Source organism: Ascaphus truei, chromosome 3, assembly GCF_040206685.1.
Source record: "Ascaphus truei isolate aAscTru1 chromosome 3, aAscTru1.hap1, whole genome shotgun sequence".
Lineage (NCBI taxonomy): Eukaryota > Metazoa > Chordata > Amphibia > Anura > Ascaphidae > Ascaphus > Ascaphus truei.
In genome coordinates, this window is record NC_134485.1 from 238,095,603 (window position 1) to 238,119,535 (window position 23,933).

The following is a 23,933-nucleotide window of genomic DNA, read 5'->3' on the forward strand; positions in this document are numbered from 1 at the left end:
AGATATGTTGGCAGTAGTTTATAAAATGCTTCAATGCCTCGTGAAGAACCCTGTGTTGTCAGTATGAAACAGAGAGAGGAATACTTTCAGGTTACACTTTTAGACCCTAGATTTAAAGACGGCATACAATACTTGTTGCTCCATAGGGAAGAGACTGTGGTTCATTGCAAGGAAAATCGGTGTTTGATTGTGTCCAGGCAGAGTTGGAAAAGTGGGAAAGGCAGCGAGAGGCCAATCAAAGTTCTCAGTGGGCATACATTCCACACTGAAACCAACAACATGGTGTCATCATAATCTTCCTCTCAGAGTTAGGCCTGAAGTCAAGTGGCTTTTGATCGTGTGGTGGTAGGGATGGTGGTGGCAGTGGTAGTAACAGCAGCCAACAATGTGGCTCATCCCTATGGGAAACACTGCATTACTATGGCATGGGTCGCAGTAGTGCACAAGCAGAAGACCTCTAATATTACTAGTGTTATGAACATTGTGAGATATGTATGGGTGATAGTTCATTGCTGCCTCCTGAATCTGATCCTCTTGAATACTGGGCTGCTAAAACAAAAGCATAGAGTGCTTTTGCAAAGGTGGCAATGGACTGGCTGAGTTGTCCTCCTGCAAGTGTGTTTAATGCAGCTCGTGCAATCCTAACCAACTGCCAGACAGTCCCATGGCTGTGTGAAAAGGCTCACTATTATCAAGATGAATAAACATCTGATTCCTACCAAATATACAGCCCCTGCACCCAGCATTTAAGAGGCTATGGATTGAGCAGCTGGCTAGTAGATTATTACAATACTAACTCTTCTACAAGCGCTGTAGTTGCACTTTAAAAATACCATGCAACAATACATTAACTGTCTGCTTGTCTGTGTGAGTGTCACTCACAATTATCAGTGCCCAGGCCACCACCACCAGTACAGCAGAGATGTAAATTAGCACAAAATACTACCACCAAGGTGGCACCAGCCAGTGTATGGCATTGGCAGGTTGGTATTGGCACAACGTCTGGCTTGTGTTTTGAATGTTCATCTCCTGCCAGTGCCGCCACCACCATGATATCATCATCCTCATGTACGGTACACCTGTGAGCACGTGGCCTGCAAATGGGACAAGGGTTAATACACAGCTCACAAGCTGTCCCACTTTTTACCTCTGCAAAGGTCCCTCAAATGGACAATATCTCCCAGAAATCCTTCCCCATATACCACTTGTCATGAACAGCACATAATTGAGCACGAGATTTAGATATGCAATCAGGGTTAATTCACATGGCTGCCTTAGCCAACTCACCTTTCCACCATGCAAGGTACTTTAAATTAGTTAACATTTACCCCCTACTCCATTGCAATCATATCTATATGCTGCCAATACCCGAGAAATTATGCAAATAAAAGATGTCAAATTAATTTGCCAGGGTCTCAGGTCCCTGTTTATTATAGAAAAAACTATGCACTTTAACACACAAAATCGGTTGTAGCAAAATATGTCTGAAAATGTAAATACCCCTCTCCAGAGCATGCAACAGTTCATTCAGAGCCCAAAGCATTACTTATTAAATGTTTTTATATATAAAAATACAGTGCTTAGATTACAGAAAAAGGATTACAAGAACATACAAATACAATAAATGCAGGACAGTTTCTTAAAATAAAAGGATTAAACAAAAATAGAAATCCCTATAAATTACCATATGCGAAATGAGACTCACGTGTTTGGTTCAAACACACCTCTGTTGAAATCTGATTTTCGTAATCTTTGCTGAGACTTAAGTATGATGTTTCCCCAATTGAAACAACATAAACCCACCCCTGTCATAAATCAGCTGTGAGATTGACAGTTTTACGACAGAGTGAAAAAACTCTTTCCAAACTTTCCCTCAGTATATATCCGCACTCATAACGTCCCTGGAAACGTGGGCAGGTAAATGAAAGGTTATGCATTTGGGAAATAAGCATAAAATGGCAATTTACAAATTAAATGAGGATAAATTAGGAGAATCCTTGAGGGAGAAGGATTTAGGAGTGCTTGTATACAGCAGGTTTAGCAATAGTGCCCAATGTCATGCAGTAGCTGCAAAGGCAAATAAGATCTTATCCTGCATTAAACAGGCAAATGATGGTAGGGAAGAAAGCATAGTTTTGCTCCTTTTATAAGCATTAGTAAGACCACACCTTGAATATGGAGTACAATTTTGCGCACCACTCCATGTAGAACTCCATGTGAAGTGGAACTAGAGAGAGTGTAGTGCAATGGGATAATTAATCTGATTTATGAGGAGAGTCTAGCTAAATTAGATTTGTTTACATTAGAAAAAAGGCAACCTTTGGCCATTCCTGTTGGGTGGTGGTGGTGTGGGTTAGGCCTCGCAATAGGGGTTCTGTAGTGACATACCCGACAGAAAAAGGACAAGGTCAAAGAGTGCCAGAAAGACAAACTACTGAAGACCTTAGGTATGTATTTTTCGAATTCTAAATTTGGACTGAGCCAATTGCATTCAGGATGAGGATGGAGATGACAAAGGATTTCCATTGCCATGTGTGCAATGGGGTGTACATGAGGATGTCTAGCTAAAGGCACAGGAGGAGCATCACTTTGCTTTAACAATTGCCCCGAAACTGCTCCAAACTGTAGAGCTCTTTGATTTGTGTCAGGTGCTCGTAGAGGATCCGTGTCCATAACTCCCCATGTACCACACCCCTAATAACAATGTGCCCACAGTATGCATTTTGCCCCAATGCATTAAGCCATACAATATCCTGTAATGATTGTTCTGTGGCATCGAACCCTGTCACACTCCAAAACCTAGTTAATCTCTCTGTTACTCCCTGGCTCTATTGTCTTTGGGATGGTCGTGGATGTGCGGGAAAAGGAGGAGGTTCCACAAGCGCTGAGATGGGTGGAGAAGCAACATAGTCACTTCTCACAGCAGGGGTAGACCATGTATCCTGCCTGGCGCTGTTGTACCTTGGTGAACAACAAGTTGATGAAGAGTGGATGACGACGCTTCTTTCAGTGGGGGGATGATGGATTTTCCAATATTACCCTAAACCGGATCATCACGCCTGGAGAGATGTGCTGCATAGGATCACTGACGCAGCCTCTCCCAAACATTATGGTACTTGTTCTATAAATGTTAAAGAAGACCACTTGTCCCCAGGCATCCTCCACTCTTGCTCTACATGCTGCTGCATGACAAATCGTTCACTGGATCACCTCAGAAGAGCTTAATGAGCCATGTGGTTCCTATCAGCAGGCGACTGAGCCCCTGTGATGCCTTTTTAGCTAGTGGAGAAGTATGGAATGCCATGGGGGAAATCTTGGGATTTACACCTAGTCATAACCACTTCACTGCTAGAAGGGCTCCCTGATACCCTACACACTGCCTGTGGTTCCAACTCCTGAACCACCACATTCCTACCCGTTAAAGCTTCCAGTAAACAAGCTAGAGCATTAATAACAAACTAATACATTAATAACCCCACTTCGTTACCTTAGTGCCTAACCATTAAGATAATGAAGGGGTTATCCTTTCTGTTTTATTTTATTTTATATACATGTATTTTTTTGGGGGGGAAGGGTTAATGCCCAGAACCACTGTTATCCACATTTTACTCATTGGGATATTGAGCATTAGTCTAGAGGAGGGAGATGTCTGTTGGGGGGGCTGGGTGAAGGGTATAGTTTCCCCGCAGGGTGGATAGGCCTCGCAGAGGTTAGCAGGATGCATTAACCCCTTGCTACCTTAGCGGTTAGTAAAGCATTGCATGGCAATGCTGTACTAACTACTAAGGTGGTAAAAAGGGTTAGGTAGTATTTTGTTTTCTTTATGTACTGTATTAGCCCATTTACCACTATACCTTGGTAACCACAGGCATCAAACGAATTCATGTTATTGCTATCATAGGCTTCTTTAATAATAGTATTACAGAAGCCTATGATAGAAATATTGTGATTTTTCTCAAATATTGCACCTGATAAATTATTACCACGATGTTGATGTACAGTATACCAACTTAAAATTGTGGTAATACAGCTTGTAAGAGACGTGTTCAGACGTACATATAATGGAGACCGATTGGGGTGAAATTATATTTTGGCTTTATTGAGCCTGTTCCTTAATGCAGGCAAAATATACAAAAACACAAAATAACAAACGCCTATCCCTGTGTAAGGGCTAAGTTACTTCCCCAGTCCCTCTCTCCAAGGCTGGAGGGATAATCCCATTACCACCCTATTCCCCAAAGTCTCAAGAGATACCTTTAAGTAGATGGCCCTTCATGTCAGTCTCTGGTAGGTTCCTCTGTCCCCTGTGTCCAGGAATATAAGTCTCTTGGTGTCTTGATCTCAGCAAAGCCTTTCTGCTCAAGACCTCTGTGTGCAGGCTTCCCTGCTTTCCTCTTGTCAGCACCCTTGTGCACTGAGGAAAAATCTCCTTCCTGTTTCTGGGAACAAGCTTTTTCACAGAGCTGTGATTAGGCAGGTGGAGTGGTTGATTGCAGGTGTGCAATTAACCAGCACACTGCTGGATTAGAGGCAAGCCTGTTAACGGGATAAGACCCTGTTACACAGCTCTTTTTTTTTTTTACCGGGTGCAATATTAACTACACTTTAATGGTATTTGATATACAGTATCAGGGCACTAAAGCCCTTAACCGCAAACTCGGTGCTGCTCTCTCAATTCTTTCCTGTGTCTTCACACAGGATATATTTTAGGGTGGAATCATGTGAAACATTCTAGCTAAGGGTGTATTTGATAACTTTAAGATAAGGGCTCTACAACTGTTTACTTCCTTTTTTTGTTGACGCAACCTCTGCTTATGAAATTAAGAAACCTTCACATAGCTCTATAAAATAAATTTTGAGGGGTAAGTGCAAAGTACAATATGTTGTGATAGTTTCATTATTGTCTCTTACAGAACAAAGGTTGACTTCCTTCACGGAACTTAAAAAGAAGGTGGACATGTTCGGTTACGGTTGGACTTTCATTTTCATCGCCACCCTACATGCAGTAATTACAGTGGCTGACCAGACTGGTAAGATGTTTTACAGTATTTGCAGAGTAAAAAATTCGGTTCAAGGGAAAGCCGTACCGTAGTGGAAACTGTACAAGCCATGGCAAGTCTGTCCAGATGAGTGGGGTTTCATATTGTTTGCATTGTATAAACCCCGTAAAGGTACAGATGTAGCAGACATTATTGCATCAGTTACTGTGCCACATTACATGTTTAGTTTGTGAAATCCCACAATGTTACCAGCGGCTCCATTTGTTTCAATGAAGCCTCATAAATAGCACATTAAATATCATGTTAATGTGTTACAGCACAATAACGGGTACCATAAGTCTGCTACATCTGTAGATAAATTCACTCCATCAGATTTTACAATAACAGCTCCACATGCTACATGCAGAGCCTGTTAAATATTGTTAATGTTAATTATAGGCTAAAGCAGTAAAATTCAGGGCATTATTGAAAACCTTGCTCTCTGATTGGTTAAAATTCCAGGCATTATCCAATCAGTAATGCCTGGAATTTTAGCAGCTTGCAAAGGCAGTTTTCAATCTGTTTATTTCCAGCCAGTCAGCTTTCACAACAGCTGAAACAGGGCAGGGGATTGGTCAGAATGAAGTAACAGCTCTGAGACAGGGCAGGGGATTGGTCAGGAAGTATCAGCCACAGGTTGACTGCTCCCCCTCCTGAGCTGACTGAAATTTTCTGAGCAGATTCAGTTGAATTGGGGGGGGGGGGGGGGGGAGTCTGCAACGTTTAGTAAGTGGCTGCATTTTTTATTTTGTGTGTGTGTGTGTGTGTGTCAGTAGCAGTGTTTATGGGTATAGCAGCAGCAGTGTGTGTTGTGCAGTTGTATGTGTGTGTAACAGCAGTTTGTGTGTGTTGCATGTGCAGAGCGGCTGTGTTGTGTGTGTAGAGCTGATGTGCGAGTGTGTATAGAGCTCCAGTGTATGTGTGTGTGTGTGTGTGTGTGTGTTTGTGTGTGTGTCAGTGTCAGCAGCAGTGTTTATGGGTGTAGCATGTGTGTGTAGCAGCAGAGTTTGTGTGTGTAGAGCTGCTGTGTGTGTGTGTGTGTGTGTGTGTGTGTGTGTGTGTGTGTGTGTGTGTGTGTGTGTGTGTGTGTGTGTGTGTGTGTGTGTGTGTGTGTGTGTGTGTGTGTGTGTGTGTGTGTGTGTGTGTGTAGAGCTGCTGTGTGTGTGTGTGTGTGTGTGTGTGTGTGTGTGTGTGTGTGTGTGTGTGTGTGTGTGTGTGTGTGTGTGTGTGTGTGTGTGTAGAGCTGCTGTGTTGTGTGTGTGTAGAGCTGCTGTGTTGTGTGTGTGTGTGTGTGTGTGTCAGTAGCAGTGTTTATGGGTATAGCAGCAGCAGTGTGTGTGTGTGTTGTGTTGTGCTGTTGTATGTGTGTGTAGCAGCAGAGTTTGTGTGTGTAGAGCTGCTGTGTTTTATGTGTATGTGTGGTGTGCTTGTGTGTGTAGAGCTACTGTGTGCTGTGTTTGTGTGTGTAGCAGCAGTTTGTGTGTGTGTAGATCTGCTGCGTTGTGTGTAGAGATGCTGTGTATGTAGAGGTGTTGTGTGTGTGTGTGTGGGTGTGTGTGTGTAGAGCTGTTGTGTTGAGTGTGTGTGTGTAGAGGTGCTGTGTTGTGTGGTGTGTGTGTGTGTGTGTGTGTCAGCAGTTTGTGTGTGTGTAGATCTGCTGTGTTTTGTGTTGAGCTGCTGTGTGTGTGTGTGTGTGTAGAGGTGTTGTGTGTGTGTGTGTGTGTGTGTGTATACGTACACAGAGGGGGCGGCAGTGTGTGGATATACATACTGTCGCGGCCGAGTTTATTCTAACATTTACCCGGTCTCGGCCGCAACAGATACCGGGCGCGCGCCGGAGCCTCGGAGGATTGGTCCTCCGATCGAGGCACCCCTCCCCCTCCGGGTCCACCGGGTCCCCCGGAGCCCCCACCGCCACCCCCCACATCTCGGGACACCAGGGCTCCCTTCTGACGCGCGGCACGCCGAGGGGATTCAGCATCAAAGCCGGGAAACCTCGCGGCTTGCGGCTCTAGCTGCATTAGAATAAACTGTGTCGGTACTGTAGCTGCAGTGTAAGAGTATACAGAGGTGGATTCATGTATTTACCATTTTATTTTAATAAAAAAATCTATATAACTATACAAAAGTGTCTATTATTTATGAAAAAAGCCTACATTTAGCCTATAATAGTAATAATCCCCACAGAACAGGGCATTACTGGCCAATAATGCCCGGCTGAGTTAAAGTCCCTCGGCTTCGCCTCGAGCCTTCAACTCTTCCTGCCAGGGCATTATTGGCCAGTAATGCCCTGTTCTGAGGAGATTATTACTTAATTAATAATGGCTTTGTTGCATCTCCGTTATATGTTGTTAAGAAAAAATGCATCCCTTTTTAAAAATGTATAGATTCACAAACCTATCCAATCTTTGGAGACCAATAAATCAGTTTTATCATCTCAGATCCAATTTATCAGGAACTCTGCAAATAACCAATATCTGTCCATGTATCAAACATTAGTCAATCTATCACTACAAAACTGTTAAAGGATTGTTCTTCTTACATGCAATTTTACAAAACATGCAAATAGCTTCCAAATGCTTATCAATGTAAAATTTTGTTAGCACATCCATTAAAAGTGTCACGAACAACAGAGATGGTGATACATTTCCATTTAACTAATTATAGTAGTTGAATATTTCCTACATGTACCGTTTATGCTGATGCTATGCCTTTTCAGACTGTTCCAATGAAGAACCAAGCTCCAGATACCAGGCATTCGCTGGAGAAGAATTTTTCTTCCAGTGTCTTTCACCTTCCCATAAACCACAGTACATCTTTAACCAGTCAGTTGTTTATGAAAAGATCACAGAATGGTTCTACCAAACAGATAATGGAAACCTAATGGAGATTAAAAACAGCAACATAAATAAGAAAGGAAGTGCACTTTGGTTTTCTCCAGTAGTAATACAAAACTCTGGAGATTACATCTGCATTTTAAAGTAAGTGATGAAACAAAAATATTTCAGATAATTGGTGACTGATTTAATTTGAACGTTAAATTATGTATTAAAGAATTAACATAATGTTTTTATTTTCTTCCCTCCCCCCCTGACATAGCACAGAATGGAAAATCTTTGTTTAAAAATAAGCCTTAAAGTTAAAGCAAAGGATAAAAAAAGCTGTTTGGAATATGGACAGAGTAGTCTGTATCTTATAATAACATCTAAAAGTTCAATATCATGTCCTTCGCTAAGTTGTCAACAGGGGCTGAAGAGATCAAATCTTACATGGTACAAGGTGAGCGTTTTCCTGATAACTATACTAATGCTTACTGTAAAACAGTCAGTATAGATAAATATTGTATTGCTACAGTACCTCCAAAATATCGGTGTCATTGTTCATGTGAATATTTAACCTGAAAAACTCTCTGTTTTGTGATTTTTTTGTCTTGGGATTTCCTACAGTAAATTATGTTAACAGTTGATATTTATGTTTATATTTATGTTTTCTAAAATGGTTTGCAGTAGAGATGTTTGTGATATCACCACATCTTAGATGTGATGTTTAGAGGTGCCAACTGCTCAGTTAATACAGATGGTGCCTGTCCAACTGTTTCTTTTACAAAACAACTGTATGTTTACTTTTTCTACTGATTATTTAATGTGAAATTCACCAGTAGTTTACAACTTCGGAGAAAGATTTATATAAATAGTTTTTTTTATGTGGGCTCTTAAAAATGCAAATTATTGTGCAAATGGAAAGAAATAGCTTGATATATTTAATTTGATCATTACCACTTTTAAATTGGTGCATCACCCTGTTTAAATATGAAAATCTTGTTGGTTCCTGACAAAAATGACATATTTTGTGTATATTTTGATATTTCTTATTATATTCTTTATAGTAGGCTCATGAACCTGCATTTCAAAAGTATTTACTATAACATACAGTATGTAAGATTAGGCAACAAATGTAGAACTGTTTCAATCACTTTTACTTTATTACCATACAGTATATAGTATGTGTTTTTGCTATATTATAATTGTGAATGGTTTCTTTACGTGTTCTTAAATATAGCATTATTGTCCCCTACAGTACTAAATATGCCGGCGAACATGGACACCACATCAGGGAATTAACAATACAAACTGTTTCTACAATGATTGTGTTTAATATTTTACATTGAATGAAGATATATATTTTATTTCATGCATTTTGTAATATACTGAGACTTACTGTATAGCACTTGGCTTGCAATTCTTATCTATTTCAGGATGGAAAAGAATTTACTGAGCAACCTAACCGTTTCTCTTTAAAAATAAATGAGGTGATCCAGTTTACTATAACATATGCCAGTGATTCTGGTAACTACGTGTGTGATTATGTTCGGAACATGAATGGAAGTCAATGGATAGTTAGAGCAATTGTTGAAGTGAAAACTGGTGGTAAGTGTGTATTAATTCTATACAGTGTGATCCGTGTGTTATTAGGAACAGGTGTCATTGTTTATTGATTAGAGTACAAGTTTAAGTCAGGTATATAATAATTAGGGATGGACAAAACTTTTACCAAAATTCAAATCTAGTGTATTTGCAGATATGGTTCTTCCAGGGAAATCTGCGGCTCAGTCTTAAAAGTACAAATTACATTTAAAATCCACAAGTCAAAATCCATTTGCGCATTCCACCAATTCCACACATAGATTTACATTTCGAATCCACCCAGATATATATATACACACACAGTGGTTGACAAATCACCCAAAAATCTACTCGCCACACAAAAAAATCTACTCGCCACCTAGTACCAAACGTGTGCTGCTTGGGCTAATATTTACTCGCCCGGGGTTAAATCCACTCGCCCGGGGGTTAAATCCACTCGCCCGGGGCGAGCAAATGTATAGGTTTGTCGAACACTGTATATATATATATATATATATATATATATATATATATATATATATATATATATATATATATGTATATATATATATATACAAATATATATATATATATATATATATATATATATACATATATTTAAAACCAGAGACAGAACATAAAACACAGATAAAGCTCAGTTTTAGCACATCCAGTGAAACTCATACACGGTACAGTGCCTAAATATATATGTATAAATATCTATTAAGTAAAATGGTCTTTTAGTTTGACATTTTTGGCCAAAATTGTTGTAAGCCACTGAGCCAACTTCACGGCAGACCACAATTCAGGGGTCCCTAACGCCAATATAAATTCTTAATAACCTGTGTAATAACAGGAAGAATGATTTATAGTAAATCTGTACAGTAGCGACATACTTTATCGCACTAAATGCCGGCGGCATGCCGGGATCTACCTCAGCTGCCGCCAGTAATATCCGCGCGCCGCCGCGTTTCCCACACGCACCCCCCCTCCACCTCGCGCGCAATTTACTATCCTTCCGGACCCCGAGCCCGGCTTCTGCTCTGCCCCTCTGCTTCCCCGCACCCCCGCTTACCTTAATTTGATGTCCAGGGGTGTCGGGGAAGCCTGGGGAAGCCGGGGAAGACGGGGAAGCCAGGCGCGCCTGTGACTGTGACGTCACAGTGCGCCGCCACGCGCCGCGGCTACCCGCTTCCCAGCCTCATACAGCCAGCGGCATTTGCTCGAATAAGAGCTGCCGCTGCTGTATATATATTTAGGCACTGTACCGTGTATGAGTTTCACTGGATGTGCTAAAACTGAGCTTTGTCTGTGTTTTATGTGCTGTCTCTGGTTTTAAATATATATTGCCATGCTCAGTAGCACTCCTCTGTGACACTCATATGTTTATATATATGTTGTGGTTATTTTGGAGGTTCAATCGGAGCTTGTTAGGTGTCCAGTATATATATATATATATATATAATATATATATATATATATTTTTTTTATGTGATGTGTGTGTATGTGTGTATATATGTATAGCCATGGCTGGTCCAGTTATCTTTCTGCCCCTCCTGTTACGTAAGTCCCAGTAGCTACAGGCAGTGCCAGGCTATCCCTCACACAGCCTCCCTGAGTGGCAAGAGAGATGTATCATGGGGTCTGTGTTGCAGCCAATCCTGGGGCAGACACTGTGCCCTCCCCTTTTGCATTAGGGAGGATGTTCCAAATTATAGGAGTCAGTTCCCCTCCATCCCTCCTTGGGAGAGGATGTGTGAATCCTCCTCCACCCCTCCTGGGGAGAAGAGCATGTGTCAAGTCCTCCTCCGCCCTCCTGGTGTTGGGAGAGCAAGATCTGTGCATGGCCCAAGGCCTCAACCATTAACTGCTGGCCAGCACCATCCAGGGATCTGAGACCCCTATTCTACTATATGCAACGCTGTTTACCATCTGCAGTGATTTCTACACATAAAGACCTCATTTACATTATATACCCCTGTCGGAGTTGCAGTCTATTAGCCAGAGGTATTGGAGAGAAAGAACTGTCATGGTAGGGACTTTCTGCAGCCTTGCTGTAGCCTGCCGTGTCTGACCATGGAAAGAAGATAAGGATCGCCATAAATAATGACAAAGAATACTAGGGCGCTCTCTCTGACTTAAAATAAATGTAAAAAAATAAATAATAAAAGCACTTATATTACCGTGCTACTGTAGAGGGCCCCTGCGTATAACCCAATACTGGTATACACATTCGGAGTCCACTGTTCACAGCTCAGAAACCCTTTGGGGAACCTTTCCTTGTTCCCCGATAGAAGTAGTGAAAACAAAACAAGGGGAGCGCGAGTCAATAAATTTATGCAGAGTAAAATTCCAAAGAATCAAAAGGCAGACTGGTTAACAACGTAGCCAGATTTACTGTACCTAGCACCTCAGTGATGCACAAGGGTTATAAACTGAATCACAGTCAATGCATTTCCTGTGGTGTATCTACACAGGGATGGGTTAGTGCAAAATCTATATGAAACATATACTCACACGGCCTTGTGTGAGTGCAGGATCTTCAAAGGTTTCTTTTCCTGTTCCTCCAGTCTCGTGATGTCTCTGCTTGTCCTCTCATGTGGCTCTTTCTTGCCTGGGTTTGTTGAATACTCCCCCCGAGTGTCAGTAAAATACAGAGAGTGGAGGTAAACTACATGAAATTTATTAACATACAAAAAATAGCACACACTTACATCTAGAACCTCCCGTTGGGTGCAGAAAAGTTCATGGGGCTAGTTACACCAGGGCTCGCTCTGCTTCCGCATCCGGGCAGCAGTCCTTGGAATGCACAGCTGGAATGCACCCACACTCCCTCATTAAGGCGGCCTCCGGGGGGGAAAAGTCTTGATGATTTTGAGCAACGCGTTTCACTATTACAGCTTCCTCAGGCTCTCTCATCATCTTGTGGAGCTCCGGCGCTCCGATTGATAGCCCGCAGCCTCCCCTGCCCGGCACAGATGTAAGAGGGGATCTTGGCTATATAGATATCTCTAGACATAGATATATCCTCTCAAATTACATATGGGGAGACAACTGTGCTCAAAAAGTAGCACACCTTGGGTAACTGGAGATATACTACTGGAATATGCAAAGTATATTTAAATGAATCACACCCCACAAGTCCTAAAGGATTTCTACAAGACCTACAGTATATTGAAAAGCCTAAAGCACTTTATGAGGAAGGGTGCCGCCATATTGATTATGCGCGTGCATGAGAAAGCATTGGCTCATCTGAATGCCGGTAACGGCGCTATGACCATAAGGTTCACCATTGGGAAATTGATCCTGCAGACGCCGTTCTCCTCCACAATCTAGGGATCCCCGGCAAACACAAACTGGCCGACCACTGGCGTGACAGGGTATTTGAGGTGGAATCTCAGGTGCCGGGCCTCCCTGTCTACTGCATACGCGATTGGGATGACAAGATAAAGGTCTGGCACCGCAACTATCTTCTGCCTATCCCGCAAGTGGGGGATAAAGATCCCGAAATAGAGCCACACCATTGGCCAATGAGCCAGATGGATCTGAAGAGAACTCGGAAGCAGTAATAGAACCCGCCGAGGATCCTATGGAAGGACCCTCTCCTAGTGCACCTAGAAATCAAGAGGCACCTCCCAAATGAGCAACGGGTAATGGGCCCCGGCCGCATGTACCAGTATTGGTGGCTTCAACGAGCCCTCCTCTGGACCACAGGAGTCCAATTTTTATACCAGAAAGAGACTTTGTAGAGACTGTTACACCCCTATGTCAGAGCCTCAAGCTCATGATTATTACTCCCCAGAGGGAGTTGCCGAAGAAGAGCTTTGCAGAAGCCAAAGAGTGAGGCACCCTCCCACTAAGGTGGCCTACGATTTATTTGGGGCACCCCACTAGGAGTCTCAGCAGTGGTCTCGTAGCAGACTAATGTCGGTAATAGTCATGCTCACTGAACTATGGAATATCGTTTAAAACCATTGCAATGTGTTTGTAAGGAATCGGGGAACACGTCCTCTGCGGCATGTTCCCTCCTTACCTGCTGCAGCGCGCTGCCCTGCTCTGGTTACAGGGCGAGCGTGCATCTGCAGCACTTCACACTGTGCCACGGAGCCTGGCTCCGCCCCCCGGTCACGTCGTGCATCTGTCACACGCAGCGCACGTAGGGGATGTTGTGCACTGCTCCCCAGCAGTGTAGCAAGTACTCCAAATGCCCACTTGTCTCCTGCAGCCTATCCCTGCCTCTGCAGTGGCCGTGCCTCCGCTCCGCCCCCTGCCTCATTGGTTCCTGTTTCCTTTAAATTACTTTCACTTTCACTTCTGCCTTGCTGTGCATAACCTGTGTAATCTTGTGTTCCTGTGTTTTCTGTACCTTGTGCCTTGTTGCTGTCTCTCTGCTTTCTTGTGTACCGACCCGGTTTGATTATTGGACCCCTCTGGATAAAGACCCATGGCTTGACTATTGGACCTTCTCTGGATAACGACCCGGCTTGCCTCTGGCTACCCGTATCACTCCATCCCTGATCATGGCTTACGAACACTCTACCAATCTCCTGGCTCCAACCCCCGACCGCGGCACAACGGACCCCGACCATCCCACTGGCTCCGCCCCCGGATGCCGGCAAGTATATGAACTAACCCGATCTCTCCAATCCAGACCCGGCTACGCTGACAACCCACCCTCCAGGTGTGCCTCCACTGCTGTGGGTGCGCAGTTTCATACTTTCCCACCTCAGTACCGGGGTCCCGCCTTGTTTGTGGTGAGCGCAAGCGTTACAGTATGCTCAGCCCAATGAACAAGGACCCCCCTGAGGTGGTCCAGGCCCTAGTCTCTATTGGGGAATGCTTCCAGTATTTTGAGAATCAGATTGTTTCTTTGACTCAGAGCATTGCAACCTTGTCTGCACGATAGTCCCAATCCAGGGTTATCAGACCAGCCACTTTGTCCTCCCCTGTCTCAGGGGCATCTCTGCCCCTTGAACCTCACCTTCCTATGCCCAATCATTATGCGGGGGATCTCCATGGCTGTACATGGTTCCTCAACCAATGTGATATACAATTCGAGTTAATCCCTTCACGTTTCTCATCTGACAGATCCAAGGTGGCATACATCATAGCTCTGTTCACCGGGGACACCTTGGCATGGGCATCCCCCATCTGTGAACTAAGACCAGAGCTTACGCAGAACTTCGCACGCTTCAAGAACGAGTTTAAACAGGTCTTTGACACCCCTGGGCAAAAGATGCAGTCTCCTCTCTCTTTCATATTTCACAGGACAATAGAACTGTCGCAAGGTATGCCCTTGAGTTCCGTCACCATCCACGTTCACGCATAACTAATGTTCCTGTGCGCAGTCTTTCCCCTACCAGCCGTCCTGCTCTTGACGTCCCAGAGCCTATGCAGCTAGGAAGTCACCAGCTCTCTTCCTCTGAGAAGCAATGCCGGAGGAGTGGAGGTCTGCCTCTATTGTGGGCTACCCGGACATCTTGTGCTTCGTTGTCCCACAAAGCCAGGAATCGCCAGGTATGAGGGGATCTCATGGGTACCTGTCACGGTAGACCAAGCTTATTAACACCTTAATTACCGGGATCATTGATTGAGCAAGCAGAGAGAAAAAATAAATTGCATTTATTCACATAAAGAACGTTCACAACTATGTTACACAAATTACAGGGGAAAAAAACACTTACTTTGGGAACTGGGGTGCAAAACTAATCTTTTCTAGTAGCAAATGCACAGCAAAATAATCCAGGCCACTTTTAATTCCTGTGGCCTCTTGCTGTTGGATTCTGGTCACTTAGCCTCTGAGAAATTTAGGCGATTTACTCAGACCTGGAACTTCTCAAATTGGACTGAATCTCAGGTGAATCACACAAGATGGAACTGATGAATCTCTTTACATGATAGAACTGATGAAACTCTTAGATGGAACTAACTGTCTGACTGCACCAACTTTTAGAAACTCCAAATGTCCTATTTCCATAATGTACAGCCAATCTCTGGCGTGGGAACCAATGTGTACACCTATCGTCAGGTTCTTCCAGTCCTGCAACAACTGGCACAAAGCCTCAGTATCGCAACTGAGCATGTGCAACAAAAATGTCATCTTCCCCCAGCTGTCATTTGGCATCAGAGTAGTGAGAGGACATGTGCCCGAACCACATAGTGCCCACTCACTATTCGAACCACCCCACCCCCCGGCTCAAATGCCACTAAGTCTGGCCTTGGCCACATGGCTTCTTTGATCTGAGGATACGGGCCTCAATTAGCACAGAAGGGCTAACAAATGATTCACACCTCTAGTTCTTTGCGTTTGAACAGACTCTTTGAAGCTGCAAATATTGGTGTTTCACTTCGTCAGGAATTCTAACAAATGGTTCACACTTCTAGGACAAATGTCCCTTTGAACGATTAGCTCTCAGCCCCCCACTGGGTCTTTGCAGACTAAAGATCCTGTCTAATTTAATGCATGAAGGTTAACCATATCTTAAAACACTGCTGCTTAAAAATATACTGGTTTCAATAACCTATTCTTTTCTACAATTCTGTATTAACATGCACTAAGTCTGTTGGGGTGAGAGAGAGGGTGAACACTTTAACTGTTGCTACACTTACGAGCCCATCCCTTCTAGACTTTAAAACCTAAATTACACAGTTATATTCTAACATGAATTAAACATTTTCCTTACCCCCCAATAAACTCTCAGCTTTAGCCTGAGCGGGAGCTACCATAATTCATTCATTTAAGACATGATAGGATTTATCCCCTGGACCGCTATCCTGGATTCAGAGTACCTGGGCATTACTTGGGCTTCCTCCCTTATACAATGGAAACCTGTGCCTCATTTTTCCTTTTCCTGGATTATGCTGAAGCAGGACACCCTAGGGGTCAGTTGCAAGAACGTTTTCAGGATGGGGGTCTGTCTAGAGCACTGGGCTTCCATGTATCTGAGAATCTCACTTGATTCCCAGATACATTTCTGGGGTAACTCATAACTTGGGAACCCCGATAACTAGCTACAATCTGTAACAACTTTCTCCGGCAAACCCACCCTGAAACTTACCTCCTGAAAATCTCCTGGTCCCAGCACCTCTGGAAAATGTAAAGCACAGGAATGGCAGTTGTCTCATATTTTGCACACAGTCATAGTAATGCATACACAATGACTGGGCCCAATAGCTGACACTCTAGGACCCCAGAACACAGCTCAGGGGTAACCAAGTGAACTTGACCTTTATTATAAGCCTGGTTAACCCCTTCCCCACCACAGTGCCATTTCTCCTTCCCCTTCTAGTAAAGGAGCCTTGCCGACTCGGATCATGCTCCAAGTTCTCCTCTATGGGTCCCGACTTCCGTGCTTCCGCCTCCACTTTCATTGATTATGGGTCTGGAGGAAATTTCTTGGACCAAGATTTCGCCATAAAAAATAAGATCCCTCTTGTGAAGAAATCAGTGTCCGTCGGGTTGGAGGCCATTGATGGACGCCTGCTCCAGCCAGCCTTCATCTCCTTGGAGACACAGCTACTCACTTTCTCTACCCTGGATGATCACAAGGAGAACATAACTCTGGACGTAATCCATTCATCCTCGGTGCAGGTAATTTTGGGTCTCCCTTGGCTCCAACAGCATAACCCACAATTAGACTGGACTGAGAAGAAACCCATTCAATGGGGCCCCTATGTTCCGGCTCCTGTGTGATTCCTGTGCAACATATCTGCGGGCTTGGTACCCCTAAATCAGACAAGCCTAATCTTCTGGAAGTCTACTCCGAATTCTTAGATGTCTTTGATAAGGTCCATTCTGAGATTCTCAATCCTCATCGCCCTTTTGATTGCCCCATTGACCTCCTGCCCGGGGCTGTCCTTCCCAAGTCTAGGTCCTATCCGCTCTCTATGCCCGAGACCAAGGCGATGTCGGACTACATTCAGGAGAATCTAAAAAGGCTTCATTAGGAACTCCTCTTCCCCAGCCGGGGCTAGTTTCTTTTTCGTTAAAAAGAAAGACGGCTCACTCCGTCCATGCATAGATTACAGAGGCCTTAATAAAATGACATTAAAAAAAAAGCTACCCCCTGCCACTTATCTCTGAATTATTTTATCGCCTACAAGGTTCTACAGTACTATCTATTCCCAACTTTATCTCTGTGGGGCCTACAATTTAATACGTATAAGGCAAGGGGATGAGTGGAAGACATCATTTAATACTAGAGATGGTCACTACGAATATCTGGTCATGCCCTTCGGACTATGTAACAACCCTGCTGTTTTTCAGGAATTTGTGAATGAGATTTTTCGAGATGTTCTCAATACCTTCGTCATTGTCTACCTCAATGATATCCTTATTTTTTCCAAATCTCTCACTGAACACATCCAGCACACCAAGCTTGTCCTCTCTCGTCTCCATGAGAACCATCTCTACGCCAAGATGGAGAAATGTATGTTTCACCAAACATCCACTTCCTTCCTGGTATATATCTTTTCTGATGCCGGTCTCTCTATGAACCCCGATAAACTCAAGGCAGTTTTGGACTGGCCACAACCGACTTCACTCAAAGCGATTCAGCGATTCTTGGGCTTCGCAAATTATTATCGCAAATGTATCTGTAATTTCTCTTCTACAGTCACCCCAATCACTGCTCTAACAAAGAAAGAGGCGGATACTTCTTCCTGGCCTCCTGAGGCACTTCAGGCCTTTGATGCCTGAAGAAAGCCTTTGTTTCTGCTCCCATCCTACGCAATCCTGACCCCAAACTCCCCTTCACTCTTGAGGTAGATGCGTCAGATGTAGGCACTGGATCCATTCTCTCAGAGGCAAAGTCCTCAAGACAGATTACATCCTTGTGGTTTCTTTTCCAAAAAGTTTTCGCCTGCCGAACAAAACTATGATGTGGGCAACCGCAAACTTTTAGCTATCAAGCTGGCTTTCCAAGAATTGTATTGTATATTGAAGGGGCTCGTCGCCTCGGCTCCCGTCAGGCTCGTTGGGCTCTTTTTTTTTTCAAGATTCAACTACATAATTTCTTACATCCCTGGAACCAAGAACCTCAAGGCCGATGCTTTATCCCGCGAATTCATCTCTGAAGACAAGACAGAGGACATTTCTGAAACTATCCTACTCTCTAAACTTATCATCTCTGCCAATTCCTTCGACATATTGGATAAGATCCTGGATTCCCAATAACGCGTTCCTAAAGGTATAGAGGTGCCGGAGGATTGTTTGTATGCTGCTCCACAATTCCGCAAAATAATCCTTGAATTGGGTCACTCCTCTAAATCCGCCGGTCATCCAGGTACGAAAAGAACTTCGGATTTAATCAGACGCACTTTTTGGTGGCCTAACATACTCAAGGATATTGACAAATGCATCAGGTCCTGCTCCGTCTGTGCCCGCAACAAATCCTCCTGCAACAAACGTTCAGGTCTTCTCCGCCCCATGCCTATTCCAGATCGTCCATGGACCCACCTTTCAATGGACTTTATTGTCGAGCGCCCTTTCTCTAGTGGGATGAACACCATACTCGTAATCGTTGACCGGTTTTCTAAACAGGCGCCTTTTATACCCCTCAAGGGTCTTCCCAATTCTGCCACTCTGGCAGACATCTTTGTTAAAGAGATTTTTCGCATCCATGGAGTCCCACTTTCCATAGTGTCCGATCGCGGATTTCAATTTATTTCCAAGTTCTGGCAGGCCTTCGCTCAGAGGTTGGATTTTGCATTTCATTTCTCGTCAGGTTACCACCCGCTGACCAACGGACAGATTGAGAGAACAAACTAGTCATTAGAGCAATATCTCAGGTGTTTTATATCCGACGCACAAGACGACTGGGTGGACCTCCTGCCAGGGGCCGAGTTCGCCCATAACTTCCTCGGAAACGAATCCACCCAAGAGTCGCCGTTCTTTATAAATTATGGGTTCCACCCTCACGCCTTCCCATCTCTTCTACTCCATCAGGGGTACCTGCAGCAGACTCCAGAGTAAATACTCTACAGGACTCCTGGAGGAGAATTCAAGAGGCCGTACTGAGACAGAAATCACAGGCGGATCGCCATCACCATGAGGCAACCAAATTTCGGCCAGGAGACAAGGTGTTGCTTTCATCAAAGAATATTAGGTTGAAGACCCCTACGCTGAATCTGGCCCCCGGGTTCCTAGGTCCCTTTACGGTGCTGGAACAGGTTAACCCGGTGGCCTGTCGGCAACAACTTCCTCAATCCATGAGGATTCCGGCGGTCTTCCACTTCTCCCTTCTTAAACTGGTCTTCCAAAGTCCCAGATTCCCCAACGTCTCTGCTAAACCACCACCGGTAATGGTACAAGGCCGAGAAGAATTCGAAGTCCAGTCTATAATAGACTCATGAAGGTCCCAAGGATCGGTCCAGTACCTGGTACTTTGGAGAGGGTTTGGACCAGAAGAAAGTTCCTGGATACCCCATCACCAGGTCCACACTCCCGCTTTGTTAAAACGGTTCCACGCCAGGTTTCCGCAAATGCCATTTGGAGGCCGCTCCTCAAGGGGGGGAGGTACTGTAAGGAATCAGGGAACACATCCTCTACGGCATGTTCCCTCCTTACTTGCTGCAGCGCGCCTCCCCGCTCTGGTTATAGGGTGCACGCGCACATGCAGCTCTTCACACTGTGCCATGGAGCTTGGTTCCGCCCCCCGGTTGCATTCGCATGTCACGCGTGGCATGCACACGTGACATTGTGCACCGTTCCCCAGCTGCATGGCAAACACTTCTAATGCCCTATCCTGCAGCCTATCCCTGCCTCCGCTCCGTCCCCTGACTCATTGGTTCCTGTTTCCCTTAAAAGACTTTCACTTTCACTTCTGCCTTGCTGAGCATAACCTGTGTAGCCTTGTGTTCCTGCATTTGCTGTGCCGTGCCTTGTGCCTTGTTGCTGTCTCTCTGTTGCTTTCTTTTGTACCGACCCGGCTTGACTATTGGACCCGCTCTGGATAATGACCCCGGGTTGCCTCTGACTACCCGCACCTCTCCATCCCTCATCACGGCATACGGACACTCTACCAATCTCCTGGCTCTAACCCCCGACTGCGGAACAACAGACTCCGATCATCCCACTGGTTCGCCCCCGGACTCCGGTAAGTATCTGAACTAACCTGATTTCTCCAGTCCGAACCCGGCTACGCTAACAATGCACCCTCCAGGCATGCCCCGCTGCTGTGGGTGCACAGTTTTATTCTTTCCCACCTCAGTACCAGGGTCCCACCTTGTTGGTGGTGAGCGCAAGCGTTACAGCGATAAGTTGTATATACATATCATGTATTTTTCATTATATAAATTGTGTGGTATTTATAATTATGTCGTTCCCAAGCGGGGGCGTTGGTTCTTTCACCAGGGGGAGAGAATAGCCTGAGTCCCCCCTGGTCCCAATTCTGTCCCCTTAACTCCCAGCATGGCCGCGATTGGCAGCGGAAGCAGGGGCAAGTGCCGGTGGTGTGTGAGAGAGCTGCGGCAGGTAACGGGGCATCACCATATTGATTATGCTCACGCATGCGCAGTGTGAGTTGCGCATGCGCAGACTGCTCCAAGGCACGGCGGTCATTACATGCAGCGCAGTAGAGACAGCTAGCGGCGGCCATCTCAGGGAAAGGGCTCCACGGGGACAACAGCCCCCAGAAGGCACTGGGGTTGCAAGTCACAGGGCGCGACAGAGCCAATAGGGCCCCCGGATTCCCGTCTCCCATATAGATACATTTGGTGTGCTTCAGGGACCAAGCCAGTGGGAGCTGGGACACAGAAAGGTGAGGGTGTGTGTGCAGGGTGTCAGTGGCCTCTGCACTAGTCCAGATAATCCCTTGTAGGCCACAGCTAGGCCTAGACTCCCACCTAGATTTTGGCTACTATAGGGACAGCCCCTCTAGATAGGGACATTGGCCCTATAGTGTATACAGTGTGAGGGGCACCGCAGCAAGTCACCGCGCAGTATCTGCGGCCTGTGGTCTGGGACCAGACCACCACACAGAGAGACTCTCTTCATGGTGGGACTCTCCAGATGGACACAACCCCACTTACAGGCGGACGCCTTCGCTGACGGCGACAGTGTGGTACAGACGGGTCCCTTTCCTCGGTCAGAGGTACCAGGTGCTGGAGCAACTGGCAGGTATACAAAAGTCAACAAGTGCAACAACTGAACACTCTCACTGTGGACAGCGCTGTCACACACACTTTGGGTGGGATTGCTCCTGTGGACACAAGGGTGGTTGGGTGCCCAGGGCATCTCAGTACTTTGGGGGAAACCCCAAGAGGGTGTGGACAAGGTGGTTGGGGACACTGTGGGGTTTCGGCCATGCGAGGCCTACCATTTATATATATATATATATATATATATAATAAAAATTATATATATATATATATATATATATATATATATATATATATATATATATATATATATATATATATATAACGTATATCAGAGTAACATATACATGTGTGTGTATGTATGTATATATATATATATATACAAAAAAGGACTGCGCTTGGGTATGGTGTGACAGCAATAGTATAATAATAAATGATCAGAAAATGTATAAATATATAGAAAACCTAAATGACAATAATAATATTTAACTGTGCAATCAATACGTTCACCAAATGCATATATAGTTATAAAAAGATGTGTGTCACGGTAGCTTGTGACAGGTTGTAATTTACACCAAAACTATATATAAATATATATATACCTGGGTTTGAACTGGGACGAGACTTAAGATATAATAAAGTGATTTTATTCCTTGATAAAGGTGAACACAGCAGATTATACAATAACAGCAAAATATAGACACTTACTTCAAGATTATAGCAAGAAAACCATCAGGATTACAGACTGGCCACTTCTCCCATATTTCAGTTGACATCACAGCAAAACAGGCAGGACACATGCATGGCATTTCTTCTCAGCAATCAAGATGGTATAGCACAACAACAGGCTGATGACATGCAGGCATGAAGATCATTTGCATGAAGAACAATGAAGAACTTTGCATGAACAACTTTGCATGAACAACCTGGATAAAAGGGTGGCTCTGACTTATATACTATGTCAAACTCATCTCTTTAACCCTAGGTGCTGCGACTGCTAGCAAAAAGTCTTTGAAGCTCTTTTGGCTTCCATTGAAGTGTGAATTACCACATTTACAAAAACATCCACTTCCCTTGGTCCCTAGGCCAAGCATAAACAATTAGCAATTTGGTCTTTGATGACCAGGCTTGTAAATTCTAGCCTTTCCTTCTTATCACAACAGGGGTTCCTCAGAACTCAACCAAAATTTCATATTTACTGCAAATCACCTCATAACTTAAGTTCAGTAATACATACAGTCAGGTGAGATATATTAATACAGTCCGTCCCACTTGACGCTCGCAGAGAGACCCAACATTACAGTGTAATATGAAAATTAATAGAGATATTAATATCTGGCATTTAGCAGCAGTTACATATACAGTGTTTAGATTCAAAAAGATATGCTAAATCCCACGAATACAAATATGTAGCTCTTAGCCGGTTCCGCCAAGGACATCTCATAATATTCTTATATTTAATAAAGTTACTCATTTTGATTTTCTGCTGGGGGTAGCCCCACCCTGGCCCCGTCAATAAAACCTTTTGAAGTAGGCTTGTAGCTTCTCGCATAAACAATTAGGTCATTACCTGTTGATCACTAGGTGTCACACCTCTCTGTTGATATACACTTCCAGTGAGGAAGCTTGCATATCAAACGTGAATAGACTCATATGAGGCACCATTTGGACCTGGTACGCATTACAAAGGCAGGCAGAGGTAGTTAGCATTTGGCCTGTACCTTGTAAGACTGCAAAAAGTCACTTTATCAAAAATATATGTTCCTCTTGTGACAAAGTTATATTTTTTAATATGTGTGTACTTGGGGGGTGACCCGGAGGCTGTACCCCAAGGCTCAGGGTCCTGGCTTACTCCGTTACCAAATTACCAGTTTTCAGGTAACTGTTTATTCAGCACTGCATATAAGATTAACCCCTTAAGTCCCAGTGGGTGGGTTATGCAGACACTGACCCAGCAACAATACATTTTACACAGGGGAATAAGCATTTTCATGTTATAACAAGGGTTAAATCACATTTCTGGACCTCAGCCCAGTTAACCCCTTGTCTCCCTGGCGAGGTTAGAGGGGGGCCCTTGGGGAGTAACCCCGTTAATCCCGGGCCAAACCCTCACTATCGTCACAATGTGCTGTGGACCCAATAACAAACTTTTGTCACAAATCCTTTGAAGTCCAAATGAAGTCCAAAAAATGCAAGAAACAGAAAAGCACTGACAGGAAAAAGGCTGCTTCTTTAAAGGGCACAACGATCTCCCTCTCCACCTGCATAGAAAATAAAAGAAAAAAGCGCCCAATCCTAGTGCATTACTGTGCAAAAAATGGTTTAATTCCCAATAAAAGGCTCATAAAATGAACTCACAAACATAAAAGATAAAAAAGCATTGTATGAGTAA

General features: G+C 44.2%; 1 protein-coding gene across 3 annotated transcripts in view; it reads left to right on the forward strand.

The window, feature by feature from the left end:
• The window catches only part of IL18RAP (interleukin 18 receptor accessory protein), an 86,635-nt gene that overhangs the window by 49,278 nt on the left and 13,424 nt on the right, over positions 1 to 23,933 (forward strand). For 2 of the 3 annotated variants that reach the window (XM_075590420.1, XM_075590421.1), the window contains exons 3-6: positions 4,914 to 5,030; positions 7,759 to 8,020; positions 8,144 to 8,318; positions 9,295 to 9,466. In XM_075590420.1, the coding sequence (XP_075446535.1) occupies positions 4,958 to 5,030; positions 7,759 to 8,020; positions 8,144 to 8,318; positions 9,295 to 9,466 (682 nt within the window). In that variant the 5' untranslated portion in view covers positions 4,914 to 4,957. Of the gene's footprint in view, positions 1 to 4,913; positions 5,031 to 7,758; positions 8,021 to 8,138; positions 8,319 to 9,294; positions 9,467 to 23,933 lie in introns of those variants that run through there. The other variant, XM_075590423.1, reaches the window with a different exon arrangement.